The sequence below is a fragment of the Neoarius graeffei genome, chromosome 14 (assembly GCF_027579695.1).
Source record: "Neoarius graeffei isolate fNeoGra1 chromosome 14, fNeoGra1.pri, whole genome shotgun sequence".
Classification (NCBI taxonomy): domain Eukaryota; kingdom Metazoa; phylum Chordata; class Actinopteri; order Siluriformes; family Ariidae; genus Neoarius; species Neoarius graeffei.
Window position 1 is genome coordinate 43,407,754 of NC_083582.1, and position 28,000 is coordinate 43,435,753.

At 38.8% G+C, this 28,000-nt stretch overlaps 1 protein-coding gene across 3 annotated transcripts; it reads left to right on the forward strand.

Annotated features, from left to right (window-relative positions):
• On the forward strand, nt 1-28,000 carry ccz1 (CCZ1 homolog, vacuolar protein trafficking and biogenesis associated). 3 transcript variants are annotated; one of them, XM_060939726.1, is made up of 17 exons: nt 1-82; nt 3,728-3,802; nt 3,920-4,016; nt 5,315-5,412; nt 8,831-8,924; nt 9,525-9,605; nt 9,748-9,795; nt 9,889-9,972; nt 11,009-11,184; nt 15,607-15,688; nt 16,894-16,955; nt 24,651-24,762; nt 25,000-25,033; nt 25,148-25,265; nt 26,761-26,919; nt 27,268-27,395; nt 27,502-27,997. In XM_060939726.1, the coding sequence occupies exons 2-17, from the start codon at nt 3,789-3,791 to the stop codon at nt 27,555-27,557; spliced, it is 1,443 nt and encodes a 480-aa protein (XP_060795709.1). In that variant the 5' UTR covers nt 1-82; nt 3,728-3,788; the 3' UTR covers nt 27,558-27,997. The 3 variants fall into 3 exon arrangements, with proteins under 3 accessions (XP_060795709.1, XP_060795710.1, XP_060795708.1); XM_060939727.1 differs by lacking the exon at nt 1-82 and adding an exon at nt 89-207 and having other exon boundaries at nt 11,018-11,184; nt 27,502-28,000; XM_060939725.1 differs by lacking the exon at nt 1-82 and adding an exon at nt 89-207.

The following is a 28,000-nucleotide window of genomic DNA, read 5'->3' on the forward strand; positions in this document are numbered from 1 at the left end:
CGTTGCACACGCTGTGCTGTCAGAAGCCGGAAGTATATTCGAGCGCGTCAGAGGTTTCTTCGTGCAAATTTTCTCTTTGGAGGTGGGTCTCTAAATTAGCACACTCACTGATCACTCTTCTCCCATGTTTATTTTTGACATATACGACAGTAGCCTTGGCTGTTTGTCTTCTGTCCTGCAATGCTGTAAGAAAGACGCGTGTTGCTGGTAAGCGCCTCATTAATGCACTCAGCGCAATGAACGGGAAACCGTGTTACAGTGTTTTGTGTCCTGCCGCTAGCAAGAACACCGAGCAAGCAACAGTGCTAATTTGTTGCGTTCAACTAATTGTGCTGTTTGCTTAATTGTATTTATGCCTCACAGAGGGTGTGGCCATTCAGCTTGTGTTTTTATGAACGGTTACAGCACTGTAACAGCAGACTAGCCTTTTAAACATCGAGGTAGTTTGACAGCATGCTCAGTTCCGGCTTGATTAGTGTCATAGATTCATTTCCTACAAGCAGTCAACAAATTCAAGAAGTACAAGGAAATTCACTCTGCTCTCATTTCTTCTCTGTGTTCACGAAGTTGCACGGCATTAGCTATGTAGCCAAAGTCTTGGTCATCTAGTTTTATTTACTATATACAGTAGGGTGCATCAGTTGCCTCTTAAAAATGAAAAGTTCCTCCGATCATGATGCATTTTTGTTTTTATGTTCCTTTTGGTAAGAAAACACACTGGGTGAAATATTTTGACAAAATTCAAAAGTTTAATGGTGGCACCAGGAGCTCAAAGTTATGGAAAAAGCTGCTATTTTATGACTTTTATGACAATTTCTATCACTTTTCATGAAACATTATGGCACCTTATAGAGTATACCAAATATCTTAGATACACATTTTTAGTACGTATTCTAAATATATTATTAAACACAGTGAGTTTCAGCTGTTCATTGAATCATTGTTCAACTACTTTTAAACAATACAAATGTATTATGAATCACATTAATGCTTCTCAATCCCTTGCAAAGGTTCTTAACATGATCTCTGGCTCACAAGAAATCAATAAACGGAGTCCAACATTGTGATTCAAACCTTACGCGAAAACATAAAATAAGCGTTTTTTTTGGCAAAAAATGAACCTCGTGGTGCCACCATTAGACTTTTGAATATGGTCAAAAATTTTACAGGATGTCTTTATTGGTGAAAAGGAACACCCAAACAAAAACGCATCAGATTTTATGAAAGTGAGGGCAACTGATGCACCCTAATATACAGTGTCTTGCAAAAGTATTCAACCCTATACCATAACCTGTTGGGGGTCAGTTCCTACCAGCTCTGCACACTGCTCAGGAGTGGTTTTTCACCAACTCTTCCTGCTCCGGGTTGTTTGTTAACTTCAGTTTTCATACAGCGTCACAAATTCTCTATGGGATTCAGACCTGGATGTTAGACCACTGTAGAATACTCGTCTTTCTGTTTTTAACCTCTCCTGCACTGATTTGTCCTTGTCTAATCCTTCTGAAAACTGGAGCATGATGCTGCCACCACCATGTTTCACTGTAGGGACGGTGCCAGTTGAGGTATCCCCAGCGTTAGGTTTGAAACTTGCCAAGCTTGGGTTCATCACAACAACAAAAAAATCACATCTTTCCCAGGCAAGTATCAGTGGGCTAGCAGAGTGAAGCCCCTGCTGTGTTTCAAAGGTTAAAGAAAAATCCATATAAGGGTTCGTATTTTGGGCATCCATATCATCATATCTGAGCAAAGAGGACTTTTTTTTTTTCCTTGTGATTTTTTTTTTCTTCCCCTTTTTTGAAACTGAGTGCAACAGCACCACTAGTGGTTGTACAAAAAAAACTCTCGCACAGAATATGAAGTGACTAATGAAAGAAAGCACAGCTTTATTCATCACACACTTGTGAAATTTCCTCTCTGCGTTTAACCCATCTGAAGCAGTGAACACACACATGCACAATGAGCACACACACATACCCAGAGCAGTGGGCAGCCATGCTAACAGCGCCCAGGGAGCAGTTGGGAGTTAGGTGCCTCGCTCAAGGGCACCTCAGCCCAAGGTCGTCCCATATTAACCTAACCGCATGTCTTTAAACTGTGGGGGAAACCGGAGGAAACCCACGCAGACACGGGGAGAACATGCAAACTCCACACAGAAAGGCCCTCGCCGGCCGCTGGGTTCAAACCCGGAACCTTCTTGCTGTGAGGCGACCGTGCTAACCACTACACCACCGTGCCTCCCAGTGCTGTAGGTTCATGCAGCCAATCAGTGACAGTTGTGTCACGTGATTACACAGCGTGTGACTCCCTACCAGTTTTGCGCTCCAATGGGCTAATATATTTCTAGCCAGTTTTGGTGATGTTTCTGTAATCCGTCACCAGTAGGCATGTTACGGATTCAGTCTCGGGTGTACTGAACGTGAACAAAGAGAGTAAATAATCCAATCATTATTTTTCTGCTGGAATATGTTTGGAGGAGAAACTGAAAGTTGATAGACTGAGCACACATTGTCAAATCAAAGTTTACACAAAAGGACGGATGACAAAATTGTAAGTTTAGTGTCTTTTGGTTTGAACAAAAGGGTTACAGCTTTTATGTGCATCATGTTTGTTGTTCAGAAACACAGTTCAGATTCAAAAGCCAAAAGTTGTGTGTAAACTTTCTAATTATATATTAGAGCTATTCATTACCCCCCCCCCCCCCCCCACACACACACACACACAAAAGAAAATTTACCACCAACTGCCACTGTTGCACCCCATTTCTAAGGTCAAGTTTACATTAGACCATATCTGTCTCGTTTTCTTTGCGGATGCACTGTCCGTTTACATTAAAACGCCGGGAAACGGGAATCCGCCAGGGTCCACGTATTCAATCTAGATCGTGTGTGGTCCGGTGCTGTGTAAACATTGAGAATACGCGGATACGCTATGCTGAGCTCTAGCTGGCGTCGTCATTGGACAACATCACTGTGACATCCACCTTCCTGATTCGCTGGCGTTGGTCATGTGACGCGACTGCTGAAAAACGGCGCGGACCTCCGCCTTGTATCACCTTTCATTAAAGAGTATAAAAGTATGAAAATACTGCAAATACTGATGCAAATACTGCCCATTGTGTAGTTATGATTGTCTTTAGGCTTGCCATCCTTCCACTTGCAAGTGGTAAGTGATATGCGCTGGGATCACACACACAGCGGCTCAGTCCCGAATCACTGCTCGTGCGCTATACTCGTGCGCTCTGTGAGCTGCGCAGGGCCGGAGTGCGCACCCTCCAGAGGGCACTCGCTGTTCAGGGCGGAGTGATTTGGAGCGCAGGATGCCTGCGGAGCCGAGCGTATCCGTGTATTGGTGTTGCTGTGTGCACGCGAATCATGTATTGGCGTTGCTGTGTGCACGCTAATCGTTTTAAAGACGTTAATTTGATGATCCGCTGATACGGTCTAATGTAAACCCCACCTAAGTCATGAATTTCTATTACCTTATCTTTAACCTCCTTAGAATGCTCCTTAGTCTTCATTTTCACACTTTTTTCATTCCATGATCTAAGAGGTTGAATGCATACAAATATGATTAGAAATCATTGTCATGTAAAACTCCAGGGAAGTTGAATACTTTTGCAAGACACTGTCTGTAGGCTAAATGATTATATGTTTATGGTTAGTCACATGTAAGCTTTGTATTTATTGCTGTTTAAAGATATTCCTTCTGCCAAATGTTGGTTCTGCAGAGTAAAGGCATGCCCATCAGGTTGCTTCAAGGGAGAACGAGCGAACTTCAGACACACTCACATGCTGATGATCAGGTGCTGACGGTGTAACATATCTGCCTGATATCCTACAGTTTGTATTGTCTAGTTACTTCCTCTCAGGTGTTATCCCCCATCTCTTACAGCTTTTTCTTGCTCTTTCTGTTATGTCAGTCCAAGAATGGCTTCTGGAATGCAGGAAAAACAGTACACCCCGTCCCTGCTTAGTTTTTTCATCTATAATCCTAAGTTTGGACCACGTGAAGGGGAGGTAAGTTTCAGCAATCTGACAAGAATCCAAGTCCTTATCATTTACCCACACTGATATTTCCAAATCGTTTGCTGAGTTTTACATGTGCTCATGGATGAATAGGCTTGGACAATGCAGTTGGACTGGAATATCTAACACTAACTTTCCAGGAAGTGAAGGAGACAAATTTGTCATTTAAGGAATTTTTGACTAACTGTAAGGGCCTCTGCATGCTCTTGCGACAAGGCTTTCGCAGATAGCTTTTCGCAGACAGTTGTAATTTATCGTTGAGCGGGGAGTAATAGGCGTGCGCGATGTTATTCACCGCCACAACGCAAGGGGGCGCGAAGTCGCGAAATCGCTAGGAGTAGCTGGTGGGTGTGGTTAGTGGAGTGTTTATCCTCCGGTTACTTATAATGACTAGAACTGGAGTCGTATAGATGTACGTACTTCCTCACTTCCTCGATCAACCGCTCTTCGTGCTGCTCCATCTTCGCTCGTGTTTTTAAAAATGGCAGTCGTGAAAACAAAACAAACCGGGAAAGTAGGGAAGCGGAAGTGCGTGTACAGCGGATGCAGAGTGGACCAATCAGAGCCCTCTTGTCTGCGAGGCTTCTGCGGTGGTCACAATTTTTGGGAGGTGCGCGCAGAGCGTCTGCGAAGGGGGGGGGCTACGCAGACGCCATCTGCGACACCATCTGCGAGGACTGCGTTGTCAGCCTAAATTGGCCTTAAGACGCAAGACAAGTCACATAAAGCTAATTGATCTTTTTTTTACGATGGCAAGTTGGAGTGTGTGTGTGTCTTTTTTCCCTAAAAGAAGTTTTATTAAACGGTAAGGTCACAGTTTTTAATAAAACATGTAATTAAAAATTTTTGTCACACTTGGCATATTCCATATGTCATAACATTCACACTTAGTCACAATAAGAAGGGCTTTTTTTTTTTTTTAAAGATGGTGTGCAGAATTTCAAAACAGTATAATGGGGCCATTCAAACAAAGACAGACCGCAAGATGAGAGACCCAGAAGTTTGCAGTTTCCACTGTTTCCAGTTTATTAGGACGCAAGCTTGTGCCTCCACTCATTTAGCTGATACACCAGTCTCACTGCTGTACTGAGAATCTGGTCAGTGATTGTCCCGTAGTGGTCCCTTTCCATTGCTGTGGAAAGGGTTTTAATGCAGTAGGGTTGCATTTCATTGATGCTGGCTTTTTCTGCTTGTGTACTATAAGGGGTCATTGTTTTCATATTGATAAATTCATAACTAACTGTATATTTAAAAATGAAAACTCGTTTCCACTGTGTTTTGTGCTGCAGGAGGAGAAAAAGATTTTATTTTATCATCCCTGTGAAGTAGAGAAAAATGAAAAGATTCGCAACGTTGGACTCTGTGAGGCCATTGTTCAGTTTACTAGGTATCTATGATCAAGCAAAAGTTTGTTTATATATGTATATATTACACACATGCATACGGCAGAATTAGTATATTAGTAGACTTAAATATGTCTGTGAAGGTTCTCCGTCATCCAGGTCATCGTAAACTGTAGGTGCTAAAGAAGGCAACTGGACTCGCTTGAAATTCTTGAAGACATTTCATCTCTTATCCGAAAGGCTTCTTCAGTTCTGTCTGACTAGTTCCAGGTATTTATCCTCTAGTGGACCAAAAGCAAACCTAAAGAGAGTTATTGACATCACTGAAGAACAGAGGAGGTGGTCTGATGCCCCTTTTCCACCAAAGCAGTTCCAGGGCTGGTTCGAGGCCAGTGCTTAGTTTGGAACCGGGTTTTCTGTTCCCACTCACTACGTTTACATGCACATAGAGAGAATCGAATTTCTGCCGTTGCTCGACTGAAATCGAAGTTCAAAATGCCATGTATACACCTTAATTCGGCTGAAATTGAACCGAACTTGATTTCTCGGAATCGAGCTACACGACCTAGTTTATGCGATTTCTGCCGAGCTACTTTGTGCATGTAAACCCTGTCGAGCTAGTTGTCGAGCTACTTCCGGGAGTGACGAGACCACAAGCGGGAAACACAACAGCCTCGGTCGGCATGACAACAGTAGTAGCGAGCAGCAGAAGAGGTCAGGAGGAACAAACGAAGAAGAGAAAATGACGATGTAGAGCTCTCTGAAGTGTAGGTGGAGCACAGAGGACGGCAGGACAAAGCTTCTGGTACTAATAGGCTTTTTATTGTCAGACTTTTCAGTTTAACAGCCTACTTTTATTCTTGAGAGAAGCGTGTGCGCGCGCGCTGTGTTCTAGTCCCGGGATGAGCTTTCCCCTCTGCCCTCCCTCTGCCTCCTTAAATAGGGCGCGGTTACTGGGAACACACACAAACACAGGTTAATTACCGTCAGGTGTAGTGATTCTGCCACTCACCTTCCCTGGCTCCGCCCTCCTGTCACAGACCGGCGCTTGACCACGCCCCCACTGCCACAGGCAAGCAGAAACGTGCACTTCTGGAGCAATGAGGAGACAGAGTTCATGCTCATTCAGCTTAAGGAGTTGAATATATTAAAATTCATGGACGGGAGAAAAACGCGCAATGGAGAACATGGAACTGATAACTTTGTTTACACTCTTGAATAGCTCTTCTTCATGACGACAACCGGAAGTGTACCAACACGATGGGGTGTGTAGTGCCACCTGTGGCTTGGGTGCACAATGCACCTCACACAATAGCCCGATTTCATTGTGTGCATGTAGGATTGGATTTCTCTGGCACCCTGCTGGGACCTTCAGCTCGATTACTGACAGCAGCTCGATTTGGATGTGCATGTAAACGTAGTCACTGACAAAGAACTGGCTCTGGGGCCAGAAAAACCAGTTCCAGGCTAGCACCAACTCTCTGCTGGGCCAGAGGAAAGAACCGCTTACGTCAGCGGGGGGGGCGGAGTTGTTAAGACCAACAACAATAACAAGACCGTGAAAGATCGCCATTTTTAAGTGACGAGAAGCCGCAGCTGTACAAACGTGAAATCATCCATTATTATTGTTGTTGTTGCTGCTGCTTCTTCCGTTTCTTCCGTGTTGTTTTTGCTTCGATATTCGCGCCAAGGTTTATGCAAACGTAGCGACGTAACTGACGTATACAGCGACGTAATGACGTATACAACAACGTAACTGATGTATACAGTGACATAATGACGTGGCTTCCCTTAGCACTGCGAGCGATGGAAAAGCAAACTGGTTCTCAGCTGGCTCGCAAGTTGAACGAGTTGTGAACCAGCACCAGCCCCGAACCAGCCCTGGAACTGATTTTGTGGAAAAGAGGCATGGGACACCACTTATCAGCCACCTACAGTGCAGTCCTTGGCACACTTCTCAGAAAACTGAATACACATCCACACCAAGACTCAGCTGACTTCAGTTACCCCTTTTCCACCAAATCGGTTCCAGGGCTGGTTCGGGGCCAGTGCTGGTTCACAACTCGTTCAACTTGCCAGCTGAGAACCGGTTTGCTTTTCCATAGCTCGCAGTGCTAAGGGAAGCCACGTCATTACGTCGCTGTATACGTCAGTTATGTTGCTACGTTTGCATAAACCTTGGCGCAAATATAGAAGCAACAACAACAATAATAATGGATGACTTCGCGTTTGTACAGCTGCTGCTTCTCGTCGCTTAAAAATGGCGATCTTTCGCGGTCTTGTTATTGTTGTTGGTCTTAACAACACCCCCCCACCCCCCCCACCCCACCCCGCCGCTGACATAAGCGGTTCTTTCCTCTGGCCCAGCAGAGAGTTGGTGCTAGCCTGGAACTGGTTTTTCTGGCCCCAGAGCCAGTTCTTTGTCAGTGGGAACAGAAAACCCGGTTCCAAACTAAGCACTGGCCCTGAACCAGCCCTGGAACTGCTTTGGTGGAAAAGGGGCAAGTGACTCACATGATGGCAGAGAGCGCCAATGACCCACAGATCACCCTAACGACCCTCTAGGCTGCTAACACCGTTCACACCTGGCCTCCAGTGACCCTAAAGGGCCTCTGCATGCTCTTGCGACAAGGCTCTCGCAGATAGCTTTTCGCAGACAGTTGTAATTTATCGTTGAGCGGGGAGTAATAGGCGTGCGCGATGTTATTCACCGCCACAACGCAAGGGGGCGCTAGGAGTAGTTGGTGGGTGTGGTTAGTGGAGTGTTTATCCTCCGGTTACTTATAATGACTAGAACTGGAGTCGTATAGATGTACGTACTTCCTCACTTCCTCGATCAACCGCTCTTCGTGCTGCTCCATCTTCGCTCGTGTTTTTAAAAATGGCGGTAGTGAAAACAAACCGAACCAGGAAAGTAGGGAAGCGGAAGTGCGTGTACAGCGGATGTAGAGTGGACCAATCCGAGCCCTCTTGTCTGCGATGCTGTCTGCGAGGCTTCTGCGGTGGTCACAATTTTTGGGAGGTGCGCGCAGAGCGTCTGCGAAGGGGGGGGCTACGCAGACGCCATCTGCGAGGACTGCGTTGTCAGCATAAATTGGCCTTTAACACCTGCAGGATGACTGAGAGGGTCAATGACCCATGTGACCTCAACGATTCTCCTTAGGTTTGCTTTTGATCCACTAGAGGATAAATACCTGGAACTCCTCACTAGTCAGACAGAACTGAAGAAACCTTTCAGATGAGACGAGAAACGTCTTGAATTTCAAGCAAGTCTAGTTGCCTTCTTAAGCACCTATGGTTTAGTAGATTTTTAAAACTAATTTGATTTAATAAACCATAATGTGCAGTGACGCTGTAATGTGACGTGGATGTGCGGTGTTATGAAGTTTAATTCTGTATTTGTGTAATCATGTGTTATTTCAAAATAGCTGCGATATTTCACTGATCTTTTGACATTTGCAGGACCTTCTGTCCCACAAAGCCAGCAAAATCACTTCACACTCAGAAAAACAGACAATTCTTCCACGAGCCTGAGGAGAATTTCTGGATGGTCATGGTATATGTTTGGTTGTTTTTTGTTTTTTTGAAAAAAGCTTTTTTTTTTTTAAAAGGCTTTTATATAAGTTTAGGGCTTTTTATGGTGCCAATGTTTTGATGTACTTTGCTATAGAACAGTGTCATCTGTAATGTTTTGTAAAACACTTGAACAGTGATTCTTTTGTATTCTGAATAACGGACTTCGTTTTTGAAGCCAGATACAGACACATTTATTTGTAAATTGTTAACAAGGGCATTTAGACCAGAAATATCGTATTAATGAAAATCCACTTGGTTCGCATAAAAACGTTTATATCCTACTCGTGCTCCTGAGAGTGTGTAAACTTGATGATGTGCACTTCAGTTACTAGGCTTCAGGTTGTCTAATTACCATGAGTGACTACTTTTATATATGTATTACGCAGTCAAATTTAAATAGCCTTTTTCAGTCACCTGCACATATTTATTAAGATTTTGTGAAATTCTTCATGTTAATAACTTGAAAGAAATCAGGCCAAAAGAAATCAAGCAGCACCATGCATCCTTTTGTTGTTTGGGCTGACTCTGGTATTAATGTGTAACTGCACTGGTGTCTTATTTCCTTCTCTGGTATTTTAAGGTCGTACGGAACCCAATGGTAGAAAAACCCAGCAAAGATGGAAAACCACCCACTACGGAATACCAAGAAGAAGAAATTCTGGTTTGTATTTTCTTGCTAAATTTGATTAGTTATGATAAATTAGTGTGAAACCCATACACGCTCACCGTACTTCTTGAATGCAGAGACCGTCATTAGGACTGATGACTGTATCGAACAGTGTTCTTTTTCTCCTGCGTTCTAGGACTCTGTTTATGGTGCAGTATTACAGCAGTGCTACAGCATGTATAAGGTAAACTGCATTTTCCATTCTGCTGAACCCCTTGATTTGTCGAGTGCATTTGCTTATTCAGAGTTGCGTCTGTGACCTCGTCTCTGTTTCCAGCTTTTCAATGGGACTTTCATCAGGGCATTTGAAGCTGGTGGAGTGGAGCTACTTACCCAAAAGCTTGAAAAGTTCTTCTACAGGGTAAGATAAACTATTAATAAGGAACGTGATCTTCATCAGCTAAAACACCTGAGTTTCATGTGAGTAGTATGTACATATATTCCACTTGGTCGCAATTAGAATAGGAAATCCTGGACACCTAGACAAAGCTCATTTACCTCTCAGTGGTGATTAAAAATGAAAAGGAACATGATTATAACCTCCCGGCTCCCATTAGTTTTAAGCTTCTTTAATTATTTGTCTCCCGCTAACAGGAAACTCAGCTGTGCAAATTAGTGTTGTTTTTGTCTGAGGAGTTGTTTCATTTAAATTGCACAACTGAAGGGCTCATGTTGACTCACCTGTCTGAATAATTCAGCTGTGGTCAGGGGAAGCCCTTCTTATCACCTTCGTCCAAACCTGAGCCTTGCTCTGTTGCCCTCTGTAAAGCTATAATGTGGTCCCAGGGTGAGAAGGCACTGACTGCTGTGCAAAATCAATTCAGTATCTTACTATAGATCACTGTCAAATTACATAACGTCAGCCTCCGTTAGGAAGACTCGCTGGCATCGGCAGTTGTGGCTGCAATTATTTTTCTGGTCCTTTCTTGACACAGAATCGATCCTTTCCACTATGTCTGAATTGTAAAATGCAGTTTGAATAGCAGCTGTTGCAGCATTATGTTGTGGGCTTTATTCAGCACAGAATAAAAAAATAAATAAAAATGGTGGATCCATTGTACCAGTTCATTTACTACTGCTGACAGTTTTGTCAGTGGTCAACGTATTGGGGTCTGGGATAAACTGTCAGATGTCGCTGCATCATTAAATTATCACTTGCTTTTTGGCATCAAGATTTTCTCCCTTTTTTTTTAATTTTTGAAAATGGGCAGACTTTAAAATGCTAGAACTTTTAATTGTTAGTGAGGTATGTGGAAAAGAGAAACGTATTTCACTTGAAGGAGAGCTTGTAGTAGGAAATTTAAAAATTCCACAGTGAGAGGTTTTCCCAGTTCACTATACATGTTTAAGCTCTTATACATTGTGTGTGTTGTTTTTTTTGGGGGGTTACACACTAGTACATACAGACGCTGCACCTCCAGTCATGTGACCTGCTGGATGTGTTTGGAGGAATCAGCTTCTTCCCCCTGGACAAAATGACGTACCTAAAGATCCAGTCTTTTGTCAACAGAGTGGAGGAAAGCTTGAGTTTGGTCAAATACACAGCCTTCCTCTACAACGACCAGCTCATCTGGTAAAGTTCAGCACTGCTTACTAAATAATAATAATTTAATGATCAAGTTACTCACACTCCTAAGCACCAGCACTGATTCAAATCTTGATCTTTCCGTCTCGGTCTGTTCTTCCTACAACTATTCTGCTCTGCTTTCTGATCAGTTTAATGGAAACTTGTGTCTTGCCACACTTCTGTCAGCGTTGGCACCTTTAACAGCTCGATGCTTGGATTGTATTCAGCCTCAGTCAAAGTCACTTTGGATAAGCGTCTTTCAAACGAATACATGTATAAAAATAGTTTATAGCAAATATTGGCCATTTAAATATTGAACTATCTGAGAAAGCTACTTTAAGGCTACGTTCACATTACCAGGCTGAAGTGACTGTGATCTGGGGTTTTATTTATTTATTTTGCACCCGGTGGTGTAGTGGTTAGCGCTGTCGCCTCACAGCAAGAAGGTCTGGGTTCGAGCCCCGTGGCCGGCGAGGGCCTTTCTGTGCGGAGTTTGCATGTTCTCCCCGTGTCCGCGTGGGTTTCCTCTGGGTGCTCCGGTTTCCCCCACAGTCCAAAGACATGCAGGTTAGGTTAACTGGTGACTCTAAATTGACTGTAGGTGTGAATGTGAGTGTGAATGGTTGTCTGTGTCTATGTGTCAGCCCTGTGATGACCTGGCGACTTGTCCAGGGTGTACCCCGCCTTTCGCCCGTAGTCAGCTGGGATAGGCTCCAGCTTGCCTGCAACCCTGTAGAACAGGATAAAGCGGCTACAGATAATGAGATGAGATGAGATTTTGCACCTTAATGTGACACAGATCTGATTTTGTTTCAGGGCTGTGTGGATACAGAAATCCAGTCTTTTCAAATCAGATTTGAGTCACGTTCATATGTGGTCCTAAATCGGATACATATCCGATTTGTGGCCATGTGACCAGAATGAGAGAGGTCAGATCAGAGTTCATGTGGCTTTTTGCCTAAATACATGCACTGAGTGTTGTCTTCATCAGCCAATGCCGGCAGAGTGGCAAAACAACAATGGAGGAGAGATGTATTACAAAACAGCAAAAGCTACCTGTCTGGCTTTTTTTGCCTTCTCGACCTGATCGTGTAAAGCTGATGAACTGTTTGCCTTCATCCAGAGTACAACACAATGCATGTATTAGCTACTAGTGCATCCATTTAGTCCATTTTAATATCACAACTGTGAGTCGTCTCACAAATGACTTTTTTTTTTTGTTGTTGTTGTTGTTGGTGACTCAGATGACTCGTGTAAAAACGTACCAGTGTACACATACGAGCCATTTCGGAGGACAGATGCTTTCATGTTAGTTAGATACAGGTCGCATGTAATTATGAACGTGAACCATCGACAGGCAAATCAGAATTGAACAATGAGGCTTGTAATATGAATGTAGCCTTTGCTACTTGGTTTTCTAATATTGACCAAAGGATTTTGATGCATAAGGTTGAAATATAAGAAGTTGGTAAAGCTTTACATTAACGTTCCCTTGATGTAACTTGCAATATTTAGCACAGTTAAAATGAACCAACCATATACTCCATATACTAACGTTAGCAACGTAACTAACACTTGCATTAATCGATTTATGATAAGCGGCTAATAATGATAGTCAATTAACAAGTCAAATGAAGTCCATATTAGCCTGCATGAAGACCACCTTAAAGGAACAGTCCACCGTACTTCCATAATGAAATATGCTCTTATCTGAATTGAGACTAGCTGATCCGTACCTCTCCGAGCTTTGCGCGACCTCCCAGTCAGTCAGACGCGCTGTCACTCCTGTTAGCAATGTAGCTAGGCTCAGTATAGCCAATGGTATTTTTTGGGGCTGTAGTTAGATGCGACCAAACTCTTCCGCGTTTTTCCTGTTTACATAGGTTTATATGACCAGTGACATGAAACAAGTTCAGTTACACAAATTGAAACGTAGCGATTTTCTATGCTATGGAAAGTCCGCACTATGACAGGCGTACTAACACCTTCTGCGCGCTTCGGCAGCGCATTGATACGGAGCTCAGATATCAATGCGCTGTCGAAGCGCGCAGAAGGTGTTAGTACGCCTGTCATTATAGTGCGGACTTTCCATAGCATAGAAAATCGCTACGTTTCAATTTGTGTAACTGAACTTGTTTCATATCACTGGTTATATAAACCTATGTAAACAGGAAAAACGCGGAAGAGTTTGGTCGCATCTAACTACAGCCCCAAAAAATACCATTGGCCATACTGAGCCTAGCTACATTGCTAACAGGAGTGACAGCGCGTCTGACTGACTGGGAGGTCGCGCAAAGCTCGGAGAGGTACAGAGCAGCTCGTCTCAATTCAGATAAGAGCATATTTCATTATGGAAGTACGGTGGACTGTTCCTTTAAAGAGGCTGACTTGCCCTCCCAGAAGCCTCTGTGCCAAATAACGAGTCACGATCTTCTCATCTCATCTCATTATCTCTAGCCGCTTTATCCTTCTACAGGGTCGCAGGCAAGCTGGAGCCTATCCCAGCTGACTACGGGCGAAAGGCGGGGTACACCCTGGACAAGTCGCCAGGTCATCACAGGGCTGACACATAGACACAGACAACCATTCACACTCACATTCACACCTACGGTCAATTTAGAGTCACCAGTTAACCTAACCTGCATGTCTTTGGACTGTGGGGGAAACCGGAGCACCCGGAGGAAACCCACGCGGACACGGGGAGAACATGCAAACTCCGCACAGAAAGGCCCTCGCCGGCCCCGGGGCTCGAACCCGGACCTTCTTGCTGTGAGGCGACAGTGCTAACCACTACACCACCGTGCCGCCCACGATTTTCTCATCCATCAATATTGCACGATTTGAAAAACAGTGACGATATTTGTCAAAGTGGTTTCGACCGATTCATTATGTTTTCATATGGTTATTCTGTTGTAATGGACCAAAAACAGCCTCGGCTGTCTCACGGGTAGCCACAAGAGAGAAAATATCAGGTATATTCTACTTAAAATGTCCGCATATTACACACAGATGAAGGAAAAGGATTTGGAAGGGATTATTAACAGTGAATTTGCAGAGGATTTTACAGCACTGAGAGCTAGTAGAGTACCAGTCACATGCTTTCAAAACAAAAACACCTAATTGGATTATGGGAAGGGTGAATCAGCCTCTTTAATGGAAAATGTTTGTGGCTGTAAACTGGCAAAATTTCTAAACTGATCCTGAAAAGCAAGCTCCATTTATCACTCCTAAAGATCAGAGTTCAGTGAGTTATCATCAACATTTAGTAACACACTGCAATTTTTGTTCATTTGTTTTAGTCATGCAGGTATATTTAGTTACTGTTTAAAAAAAAAAAACATCAGATAATGCAAGTGTTAACTTACATTGTTACTTTGTTAAAATTGCTTCTGATTTATTAATGCGGAAGTGCACGGTTTGTTACTGTTAACGAACACAGTAAACGATGGAAGGGACCCATAATGTAACACAATACCAAGATATCTATACACGGTGAAAAGGACAAACCCTTCCCTGAACTTTTGCCTGTAATCTCACTCATGCAAAGGTTTGGATACCGACCGAGCTCTGAGACTAAAGCTCCTAAAGACCAAGGTAATTCCTCGTACAGTACCAGTCAAAAGTTTGTACGCCCCACTCATTCATAGGTTTTTCTGGATTTTGACTATTTTCTACATTGTAGAACAATACTGAATATATCAGAACTATGAAATGGCATATGGAATTATGTGGTTTAAAAAAAAAAAAAAACTATTTCATATTTTAAGTTCTTCAAAGTAGCCACCATTTACCTTGATGACACTTTGCATACTATTGGCATTACCTTAATCAGCTTCATGAGGTAGTCACCTGGAATGCTTTTCAAATATTGGATTGAGTTTTCAATTAACAGGGTGTCCTGTTAATTGAAAAGCATTCCAGGTGACTACCTCATGAAGCTGGTTAAGATGATGCCAATAGTATGCAAAGCGTCAAGGTAAACGGTGGCTACTTTGAAGAATATGAAATGGGTGGGGTTCTGTTTGGCCAGGTACAATGTGCAATTTTGTTTGTGCCTCGTCAGAAGTTAATTAGTGCAATTTCTTGCCGCCTTAATGTGTTTGAGATCAAACAGTAAAATAATAAAAATACAGTCAATAGCCCTATTCACACCTGTAGTAATCCATATTATGTCAAGAAACGGCTCAAGTAAGTAAAGAGAAACGACATCCATCATTACTTTGACATGAAGAGGCTTTTAATTAATAAAAATAAAAAACGCTGAATTAGAATGCGTGTCCAAACTTTTGACTGGTACTGTACGCACATCGTACCTGCCAGATAAAACAGCTTCTCATTCTAGCAAGCCTTGAGTGTATATAAAGCATGCTAATATTTAAATTTACTAAGTCATATGGTCATGTGGATATTTATTTATTTTTTTTGCAGGAGTGGGCTGGAGCAGGATGACATGCGCATTCTTTACAAATACTTGACAACATCACTGTTCCCAAGGCACACCGAACCTGAGGTGTGGTCATTTTCACTGTTTGTTTACATATATATAATCAGGGATCCCAGACGTCCGCTATTTAGCGGAATTCCGCCATTTTCTAGCGAAAGTGTTTTTTTAAATCTCTTGTATATCCATTAAAAATATGTCTAAGTAAAATGACCAGCAGAATACGTTCTGATTTGGTTTGCTTGTTTAGCGATGTTTTCGTCGGCTTCGTTTGTTCTCGTTGACATTCGGGAACACTCGGAAGTTAAATTGATGTAAATACCGCGAGCAGTGTTGCCAGATTGGGCGGTTCTCCGCCCAGTTGGGGGGTTTCAAGTGCATTTTGGCGGGTTTTGAACATTTTGGGCTGGAAAACGTCAGGAGTATCTGGCAACACTGACCGCGAGACTGTACGCGATAGAACGAGAAAACAATATGGCTGCGCCCATTTGCTAGAAAACATGTTTTAACTCCGTTCTTGCTTTTGTTCCTAATGCATTGAACTTAATTCAATTCTAATGTGTTGAACTTAATTCAGAGCACTGCAGGAACATCAGAAAAGCAGAAGAAAAGATCAGAGAAACAAATGCAGAGAAAACTGGAGGAAAGACAGAATGCACCCCAGAAAAGAGCATTAAATTCCTTTGCAGTGAAACCTTTCAAAAAGAGAGAGGTTTAAATCAAATATCTCTAGTATTTGCTGTACATATGTATATATCTAATATTACTGAATCATTGATTTCTGCTCATATTCATGATTTTTGAAAAATGAATGTGGCTTATATTAGACTAGTTTTGACATTAACTTGAAACAAAAAAAAAAAAAACAAATGAGATGAACTATGGATACTATTGTTATTATAACAAAATCAGTGGAATATTTAGGCAAGTATATTCTTCAAAGCTACATTTTCGTCTAATTTTTTATAATTTTTTTTTGCCACTTATGTCATTGATTACAAAATATGGCATCAAATAGATACACATTATTGTTAAATTCTGTTGCTTTTCTATGTTAAATCTATGTAAAAAATGTGTTCTACAGCATCTTTAAATGTTAAAATCTCAACAGCTTCAGGCAGCCCCCTTGACCCCTGCTGATAGTTTCTTACATTCTTTTATTTTTTTTCAATTACTGCTGGGATCCCTGATATATATAATATTGAATTTACATAGAACGGTATAGCAGTCTGTATAGAGCACGGATTAATTTGCTGTGTGTGTGTGTGTGTCAGCTTGCAGGCAGGGACTCGCCTCTGAGACCGGAGGTGACAGGGAATCTGTTGCACTATGGCAGGTAAGTTCAGCACCATCTCCTCTTGACTTGCACCACATTTCTGATCCTCTGCCTGTGTTAGACTCGGGTGTCCGGGGTTCTTGGCTCAGTTAACAAAGCTCGACTTTGATAGATTGCCTCTGACCGTGTAGCGTAAATAGTAATTGAAATCCTTTAGTGGCTCAGAGCAAAACCCTGTTCTATCCGAGTCTTTCCTGGATGGTGGATTATAGGTCAGTGAGCGTACCAGCATGGTGTGTGTTGCAGCTTCATGTTAGCTCTGCATGTTACTTTCATACATGGAGTAGAGCTGATGGTGTTGGATCTCCTCAACCAGCCTCATTAGATTAGCCACTGAGCTTCCTGCAGCAGGAATGTCTACACAAACATTATTAATGTGATCAGGGCAGAGAACTGTGCCAGGCTCTTAATCAAGGACACATGGACACTAGTTATCCGTCACTTTCACAAAAGTAATTAGCTGATCATTTCCTGGACTTGAGGTAACCTAGGGTTAGTAGTGTCGAGTGTCACTGGTGGTGATATTCAGTTGAAGTCCATTTTATTTAGATAGCACTGTTAACAGTGGACATTGTCACACCAGATTTACAGAAATCTGAGATAAATTAACTATTTTAAATTGAACAGTTATTAATCCATTATTATTTATTGCTTGTACAAGTATGTATGTGTATACACTTTTGGTCTGGCTCATATGTCTATTGAACAATTACTTTAAAGCAGGGTTTTTCAAAGTGTGGGGCGCGTCTCCCCTAGGGGGCGCCAGAGTTCTTTGGGGGGGCGGGACGTGAGGAAAAATAAACCAGAATAAGTTACTATTGCGGACATTTAGCGAACTTCAGCTAGCCTTTGCCAGAGACAAAATGGATCGATTTTTAGTACCTAAAGCTACAGTGAGTGAGGAGACAGAGTCTGGGCCAAGCAAAAAAAGAAGCAAGTATGACCACGATTATTTAAAGTTTGGATTTTCATGGACTGGATCTGAAGATGCTCCACTGCCACAGTGTGTTGTCTGCCAAGAGGTGCTAGCTAACGATGCTATGAGACGTTTAAAATGTGTAAAACAAGATGTTTAAAAAAAAAAAGCACAGATATTTAAAATGTGTAAAAAAAAAAAAAAAAGGTTTTGCACAGATGTTTAAAATGTGTAAAAAAAAGATGTTTTTAAACATCTGTGCTTTTTTAAAACATCTTTTTTTACACATTTTAAACATCTGTGCTTTTTTAAATGTGTAAAAAAGGTTTTAAAAAAGCAGATGTTTAAAATGTGTAAAAAGAGGTTTTAAAAAGCACAGATGTTTAAAATGTGTAAAAAGAGGTTTTTAAAAAAGCAGATGTTTAAAATGTGTAAAAAGAGGTTTTAAAAAGCACAGATGTTTAAAATGTGTAAAAAAGAGGTTTTAAAAAAGCACAGATGTTTGAAATGTGTAAAAAAGGATATTTTTAAAAAGCATAGATGTTTAAAATGTGTAAAAGGTTTTAAAAAAGCACAGATGTTTAAAATGTGTAAAAAAGAGGTTTTAAAAAGCACAGATGTTTAAAATGTGTAAAAAGAGGTTTTAAAAAGCACAGATGTTTAAAATGTGTAAAAAAGAGGTTTTAAAAAAGCACAGATGTTTAAAATGTGTAAAAAGAGGTTTTAAAAAGCACAGATGTTTAAAATGTGTAAAAAGAGGTTTTTAAAAAAGCAGATGTTTAAAATGTGTAAAAAGAGGTTTAAAAAAGCACAGATGTTTAAAATGTGTAAAAAGAGGTTTTAAAAAGCACAGATGTTTAAAATGTGTAAAAAGAGGTTTTAAAAAGCACAGATGTTTAAAATGTGTAAAAAGGTTTTTAAAAAAGCAGATGTTTAAAATGTGTAAAAAGAGGTTTTAAAAAGCACAGATGTTTAAAATGTGTAAAAAAGAGGTTTTAAAAAGCACAGATGTTTGAAATGTGTAAAAAAGGATATTTTTAAAAAGCATAGATGTTTAAAATGTGTAAAAGGTTTTAAAAAAGCACAGATGTTTAAAATGTGTAAAAAAGAGGTTTTAAAAAGCACAGATGTTTAAAATGTGTAAAAAGAGGTTTTAAAAAGCACAGATGTTTAAAATGTGTAAAAAGAGGTTTTTAAAAAAGCAGATGTTTAAAATGTGTAAAAAGAGGTTTTAAAAAGCACAGATGTTTAAAATGTGTAAAAAGAGGTTTTAAAAAGCACAGATGTTTAAAATGTGTAAAAAGAGGTTTTAAAAAGCACAGATGTTTAAAATGTGTAAAAAGAGGTTTTAAAAAGCACAGATGTTTAAAATGTGTAAAAAGAGGTTTTTAAAAAAGCAGATGTTTAAAATGTGTAAAAAGAGGTTTTAAAAAGCACAGATGTTTAAAATGTGTAAAAAAGAGGTTTTAAAAAAGCACAGATGTTTGAAATGTGTAAAAAAGGATATTTTTAAAAAGCATAGATGTTTAAAATGTGTAAAAGGTTTTAAAAAAGCACAGATATTTAAAATGTGTAAAAAAGAGGTTTTAAAAAGCACAGATGTTTAAAATGTGTAAAAAGAGGTTTTAAAAAGCACAGATGTTTAAAATGTGTAAAAAGGTTTTTAAAAAAGCAGATGTTTAAAATGTGTAAAAAGAGGTTTTAAAAAGCACAGATGTTTAAAATGTGTAAAAAGAGGTTTTAAAAAAGCACAGATGTTTGAAATGTGTAAAAAAGGATATTTTTAAAAAGCATAGATGTTTAAAATGTGTAAAAGGTTTTAAAAAAGCATAGATGTTTAAAATGTGTAAAAGGTTTTAAAAAAGCACAGATGTTTAAAATGTGTAAAAAAGAGGTTTTAAAAAGCACAGATGTTTAAAATGTGTAAAAAGAGGTTTTAAAAAGCACAGATGTTTAAAATGTGTAAAAAAGAGGTTTTAAAAAAGCACAGATGTTTAAAATGTGTAAAAAGAGGTTTTAAAAAGCACAGATGTTTAAAATGTGTAAAAAGAGGTTTTTAAAAAAGCAGATGTTTAAAATGTGTAAAAAGAGGTTTAAAAAAGCACAGATGTTTAAAATGTGTAAAAAGAGGTTTTAAAAAGCACAGATGTTTAAAATGTGTAAAAAGAGGTTTTAAAAAGCACAGATGTTTAAAATGTGTAAAAAGGTTTTTAAAAAAGCAGATGTTTAAAATGTGTAAAAAGAGGTTTTAAAAAGCACAGATGTTTAAAATGTGTAAAAAAGAGGTTTTAAAAAGCACAGATGTTTGAAATGTGTAAAAAAGGATATTTTTAAAAAGCATAGATGTTTAAAATGTGTAAAAGGTTTTAAAAAAGCACAGATGTTTAAAATGTGTAAAAAAGAGGTTTTAAAAAGCACAGATGTTTAAAATGTGTAAAAAGAGGTTTTAAAAAGCACAGATGTTTAAAATGTGTAAAAAGAGGTTTTTAAAAAAGCAGATGTTTAAAATGTGTAAAAAGAGGTTTTAAAAAGCACAGATGTTTAAAATGTGTAAAAAGAGGTTTTAAAAAGCACAGATGTTTAAAATGTGTAAAAAGAGGTTTTAAAAAGCACAGATGTTTAAAATGTGTAAAAAGAGGTTTTAAAAAGCACAGATGTTTAAAATGTGTAAAAAGAGGTTTTTAAAAAAGCAGATGTTTAAAATGTGTAAAAAGAGGTTTTAAAAAGCACAGATGTTTAAAATGTGTAAAAAAGAGGTTTTAAAAAAGCACAGATGTTTGAAATGTGTAAAAAAGGATATTTTTAAAAAGCATAGATGTTTAAAATGTGTAAAAGGTTTTAAAAAAGCACAGATGTTTAAAATGTGTAAAAAAGAGGTTTTAAAAAAGCACAGATGTTTAAAATGTGTAAAAAAAGAGGTTTTAAAAAAGCACAGATGTTTAAAATGTGTAAAAAGAGGTTTTAAAAAGCAGATGTTTAAAATGTGTAAAAAGAGGTTTTTAAAAAAGCAGATGTTTAAAATGTGTAAAAAAGAGGTTTTAAAAAGCAGATGTTTAAAATGTGTAAAAAAAGAGGTTTTAAAAAAGCACAGATGTTTGAAATGTGTAAAAAAGGATATTTTTAAAAAGCATAGATGTTTAAAATGTGTAAAAGGTTTTAAAAAAGCACAGATGTTTAAAATGTGTAAAAAGAGGTTTTAAAAAGCACAGATGTTTAAAATGTGTAAAAAGAGGTTTTAAAAAGCACAGATGTTTAAAATGTGTAAAAAGAGGTTTTAAAAAGCACAGATGTTTAAAATGTGTAAAAAGAGGTTTTAAAAAGCACAGATGTTTAAAATGTGTAAAAAGAGGTTTTTAAAAAAGCAGATGTTTAAAATGTGTAAAAAGAGGTTTTAAAAAGCACAGATGTTTAAAATGTGTAAAAAAGAGGTTTTAAAAAAGCACAGATGTTTGAAATGTGTAAAAAAGGATATTTTTAAAAAGCATAGATGTTTAAAATGTGTAAAAGGTTTTAAAAAAGCACAGATGTTTAAAATGTGTAAAAAAGAGGTTTTAAAAAAGCACAGATGTTTAAAATGTGTAAAAAAGAGGTTTTAAAAAAGCACAGATGTTTAAAATGTGTAAAAAGAGGTTTTAAAAAGCAGATGTTTAAAATGTGTAAAAAGAGGTTTTTAAAAAAGCAGATGTTTAAAATGTGTAAAAAAAGAGGTTTTAAAAAGCAGATGTTTAAAATGTGTAAAAAAAGAGGTTTTAAAAAAGCACAGATGTTTGAAATGTGTAAAAAAGGATATTTTTAAAAAGCATAGATGTTTAAAATGTGTAAAAGGTTTTAAAAAAGCACAGATGTTTAAAATGTGTAAAAAAGGTTTTAAAAAAGCACAGATGTTTGAAATGTGTAAAAAAGGATATTTTTAAAAAGCATAGATGTTTAAAATGTGTAAAAGGTTTTAAAAAAGCACAGATGTTTGAAATGTGTAAAAAAGGATATTTTTAAAAAGCATAGATGTTTAAAATGTGTAAAAGGTTTTAAAAAAGCACAGATGTTTAAAATGTGTAAAAAAGAGGTTTTAAAAAAGCACAGATGTTTAAAATGTGTAAAAAGGTTTTAAAAAGCACAGATGTTTAAAATGTGTAAAAAGAGGTTTTTAAAAAAGCAGATGTTTAAAATGTGTAAAAAGAGGTTTTAAAAAGCACAGATGTTTAAAATGTGTAAAAAAGAGGTTTTAAAAAGCAGATGTTTAAAATGTGTAAAAAAAGAGGTTTTAAAAAAGCACAGATGTTTGAAATGTGTAAAAAAGGATATTTTTAAAAAGCATAGATGTTTAAAATGTGTAAAAGGTTTTAAAAAAGCACAGATGTTTGAAATGTGTAAAAAAGGATATTTTTAAAAAGCATAGATGTTTAAAATGTGTAAAAGGTTTTAAAAAAGCACAGATGTTTAAAATGTGTAAAAAAGAGGTTTTAAAAAAGCACAGATGTTTAAAATGTGTAAAAAGGTTTTAAAAAGCACAGATGTTTAAAATGTGTAAAAAGAGGTTTTTAAAAAAGCAGATGTTTAAAATGTGTAAAAAGAGGTTTTAAAAAGCACAGATGTTTAAAATGTGTAAAAAAGAGGTTTTAAAAAAGCACAGATGTTTGAAATGTGTAAAAAAGGATATTTTTAAAAAGCATAGATGTTTAAAATGTGTAAAAGGTTTTAAAAAAGCACAGATGTTTGAAATGTGTAAAAAAAAAAAGGTTTTAAAAAAGCACGGATGTTTAAAATGTTTTAAAAAGCACGGATGTTTAAAACGTGTAAAAAAAATGGTTTAATAAAGCTCATATGTTTTAAATGTGTAAAAAAAAAGATTTTTCAAAAAGCACAGATGTTTAAAATGTGTAAAAGAAAAAATAATGTACAACAACCATTTTTTAAAATACGAATGGAACATTAAGTATAGCAACAACAAAAATTGTAAAGGGGGGGGGGGCACTGTTGTTTATTTGCTCTCTGAGGGGGGGGGCTGACTCTCCCATACTTTGAAAACCCCTGCTTTAAAGCACAGTTATCAGTGTAGATGAACATGGGTGATGATTTTTTTTTTTTTTTTTTTTAATAATTCAGACCAGCTACACACTTCCATTATCTGTCGATAAAATGTCCGTTTAGAGGAGGGAAAAAAAAATCCAGTCTCTGTGGTGCCATGGACTCTGAAAACAGGAGAATAAATAAACTAAAGAGGTTGACCAAAAAGGTCCAGCCAGTTCAGACAAACGGCTGTCTCTACTCTATCATGTTGCCTGTTAATGCAGAAAACTTCCCTGCTTGCACAAATGTTCTAGATTAGTGCATTTTGGGGGTGTGGCTTTGGTGAGAATATATAGTAAAGATGATTATATCTGAATTGTGACTTGCTGGTAATGAAGAGTTCAGTGAGACAACTGCTTAAATATCATGCTTGACAAATCTTTGGGTGTATTCTTTAAGTTGCTTCTCTAGCATGACTTGTCTTCACGCTAGCTGCAGTAGCAAAGCTGTGCTTTACTTGAATGCATCACTGCAGTATGTACCGTTACAGTCAGAAGTTTACATACTCATCATGGACATGAATGTCATGGGAATATTGGGCTTTCACTGATTTTCTTTGAACTGTTCCTTTTCTGTGGCAGAATGATTATACAACATACACCTAAACAAGAATTTGGTGCACAAGTTTTTATTTTGGGTTTTCTGAAATTAACAGAGTAAAAATTATACATACAGGGTCAAAAATGTACAGACAGTACACCTGATATTTGGTTAAATGTCCCTTAGCAAGTTTCACCTTGATCAGATGCTTTTGGTAGCCATCACCAAGCTTCTGGCAGAATTGTGGTTGGATATTTGACTACTCTTCTTGGTAAAATTGGTAGAGTTCAATTAAAGTCCATGGGGATGTAAAACTCCCTTGAATGTAGGCTGTAAGCTGTGCCGTCCAGTTCACAGCAGGCTTGTGCCAAGGTGGTTCTTGGGTTGCTCCTGACCATCCAAACTTTTCCCTTCACCTGAGGGTGACCGTTTGGGTCTTCTAATAAAATGGCTACACCTCATAATAGCTTGTACTTGTGTACAATTGTTTGAACTGATGATCTGGGAATCTGCAGTTGTTTAGAAATGGCCCCAAGAGACAGTCCTGTGTTGTGTAAATCTCTGATCCTCTTTCTGAGATCTGCACTGAGCTCCTTGGACTTTCCCATTATACAGTGTTTTAATCAGTCCAGTGAGTGCTGTCAAACAAACCATTTTTATGTTGGCACAGAATTTACCAGCTGTAGTCAATCATGATCACTAACAGGAAGTTAAGAGGCTTTGGTAAGTTAAAAGGCAATTTGGAACTTTCAGCACCACTGTAATTAAGTCTGAGTGTGGGTGTGTATATTTTTGACCCCTGTATGTATAATTTTGGCCCCATTTTGATTTCAGAAAACTCAAAATAAATTAAGAGTTGTGCACCAAATTATTGTTTCTTTAAATTAAAAATGTACAGTCATTCCTCCTCAGAAAAAGAACAGTTCAAAGAAATCATTGAAAGTCCAGTAGTACCATGTGTCATGTCCGTGGATATAAACTTCTGACTGTAACTGTATGTACAGTTTTCTCTTGGAGTACTATTATTTAATGTAAAATGTCTACAGCGCTTGGAATTATACAGGAAGGAATTTGGACGAATGATGAATAAAATAAAATAATCATGTTTGTTAATATATTTATTATATTTTATTTAATTTGTCCTTTTGTTTTTTGTCTTTTTATGAATCTAGATTTTTAACTGGACCAGCCAACCTGAAAGATCCAGATGCAAAATTCAGGTTTCCGAGAATATTTGTGAACACGAAGGGCAGTTATGAGGAGCTACATTTGATAGTTTACAAGGTGAGAGTATTGGAATTATCGGATTTTGTTAGGTGACTATCCATCAAGAAAACCATTCTTGTATGAATGACATTTTAAAGTTCATGATGGTGTATGACAAGGGGAAGGACACATGGGTAGAATCAATGAGAAGTGTGACCTAGAGATTGTAGAATACAGCAAGACTTTTTAATTAACATGGTGCTTTCACATGAATCTCCAGTGAGAACATATAAATATCCATCATCTTCCTTGTAGGCTATGAGTGCTGCTGTGTGCTTCATGATAAATGGTGAGTTTCCTGTGTTTTTGCATTTAAGCCTACATTAGTTGATGTTAAATGTAGTCCTTCAGCTAAGTGAAAAAGTAGCTTAATGTGTTTCATGTGATTAACGTTTTTTTCCAGCATCAGTGGAACTGACACGAGAGTTTTGCGAGCATCTGGATGCGCTGGTCGGCCCTAAGCTCACACTGCTAGCCTCAGATATTTGTGAACAGTACAACCTCAACAAAAGGATATCAGGGTCAGTACTAATTTACATCTGAAGTACTCCTCTAAAAAGTGCAATTTAATGATAATTTGCCTTTTGTCCTTATTTGCTTGAGTAAATCTGAGGTTTTAACCTAAATATACATGAGCATTGTTGAATACTTGAATTTAATTGGTCAGAACGTAACTGATTTTTGATAACGGGACAGCTTGGACAGCAGTGCAGGCTTCAACATAAATCACAGCTTTATATTAGAGCTCGTTCTAATGTTGTTCCTCATCTCATTATCTCTAGCCGCTTTATCCTGTTCTACAGGGTCGCAGGCAAGCTGGAGCCTATCCCAGCTGACTACGGGCGAAAGGCGGGGTACACCCTGGACAAGTCGCCAGGTCATCACAGGGCTGACACATAGACACAGACGACCATTCACACTCACATTCACACCTACGGTCAATTTAGAGTCACCAGTTAACCTAACCTGCATGTCTTTGGACTGTGGGGGAAACCGGAGCACCCGGAGGAAACCCACGCAGACACGGGGAGAACATGCAAACTCCGCACAGAAAGGCCCTCGCCGGCCACGGGGCTCGAACCCGGACCTTCTTGCTATGAGGCGTAAGCAGGCTGCCAGGTGTTCCCCTTGGAGCCTATTCCTGAGGTCTGTTTTAATCTATGGATAAAAAAGTACATTTTCTTCATCAAAGCACTAAAAATGTCCATTACATCAAAAAAATATACAAAGGAATACTGAATTTCTATGTGCTTACCCTATTCATAGCCGAGAGATCCCGCTCGCAATTCAGAAAAATCTTTTCAATACTCATCTGGGTTAAAGCAGCAAACATTGAGAGTCAATAAAATTATAATAGTCAAATAAATACGAAGTTATTATTAGCCTATGGGCATCCTACAGTAGCCTCTCTCAACTACCGCATTGTATCTTAAAATATTCAGATTTTATGCTTCAGATGGCATCAACTAGGCATCCCCGCGAGTATAACATTTTATTTAGGCTAGTGGGAAATCCTTATTTATTGTGAATGTCAAACCATTATTAATAACTTGCATGAATGCTGGAGCGGGATAAACGGGATAATGCAATAAGGCCGGTGTCACGGTCTGAATTTACCACCAGTCTAGACTTCCCGGAAGTTGACCGGGGGGAAAAAAAAAATCGGTCTGCGCATGGTAAATTTATACCAGCGCACGATCAGACTGTGACACCAGGTACATGCGCAACGGCAGACCTGTGTACACGCCTCTCCGTCGCTCTCTCTCTCTGTGTGTGTGTGTGTGTGTGTGTGTGTGTGTGTGTGTGTGTGTGTGTGTGTGCGCGCGAACGAGAAGAAAGAGCACTATGAATGAACGGAACGATATGCAACGGAATTTTTTTTTTCTTTTTCAAAATCGTGAGTCTGATTATGTGGCGATAGGAATCCATTGTGTGGCGCTGCGCCACACAATGGTCTATGTATGGGAAACCCTGTATTTGAATGTCACTTTGCAAAGCGTGTGTTTGTGTGATCAGACCAGAAAAGGAGCCGCAGTTTAAGTTCATCTACTTCAACCACATGAACCTGGCTGAGAAGAGCACCATCCACATGCGCAAAACAGCTAGTGTGTCCCTCACCTCTGTCCACCCTGACCTCATGAAGATCCTTGGAGACATCAACAGCGATTTTGCACGGTAGTGACCATCTCAGAACTGTGCCTTGATTATCCTACATTACATTACAGGCATTTAGCAGACGCTCTTATCTAGAGCAACATACAAGACCCTGACATACCCACAGTAATGGGCAGCCTGGGGAGCAGTTGGGGGTTAGGTGCCTTGCTCAAGGGCACGTCAGTCATTCCTGCTGGTCCAGGGAATCAAACCGGTGACGTTTTGATCACATAGCTGCTTTTCTAACCTTTAGGCCATGATTTTCCCTGTTGGAATCCTAATAAATCAGTTGGTAATTGTCTATTTGATGGATCTGATAATTTGTCAGAATGACCTTTTTATATTCTTTTCCTCCCTCATGTCTCTAAGGGTTGATGCAGATGAGGAAATCATTGTAAAAGCGATGACCGACTACTGGGTAGTGGGCAAGAAATCAGATCAGAGAGAGCTGTATGTCATTTTGAACCAGAAGAATGCAAATTTAATTGAAGTGAATGGTATGTGATTGTGCACTAACAAATTGTAAGTTAATTTAGTTTGAGAAGTTGGTTATGATCATTAAAGATCAACTGAAACTCATCACTGTTTCTCTTTGCATTACAGAAGAGGTCAAGAGGCTTTGTGCAACACAGTTCAATAACATTTTCTTCTTGGATTGAGGACAATAAAAGAGAGAGAGTGGGATTTGGCCACACTACAAACTGTCAGCTGTTCACGTTTTAATGACAGCATCAGTGTAATGCAATAATTGCATTGTAAATATGAATTTTCATATTATGCAATTTTTAAAAGATTTTTATTTAATCTATACAAAAAATGAGATTGCGTTCCTGTAATTAAGTAGACAATTTAAATCAAAATTTTACTGTGTATATGTAATAGATACATCAGCTTTTTTTGTTTGTTTGGGTTTTTTTTTTTTTGTTCCATGCCCTTTGTTTCCACTTCCTTTGACAGAAGTCAGAGTAATTAAACTGTGCATTAACTGAATCAGACTATATTATATTTATGTCCTTTAAACTGTCAGTTGTGTTGTCATCTTCCTTTATAGTTTGTTAATGTTTTTCCACTTTTTTCAATTGACATTAAATTTTAATTCACT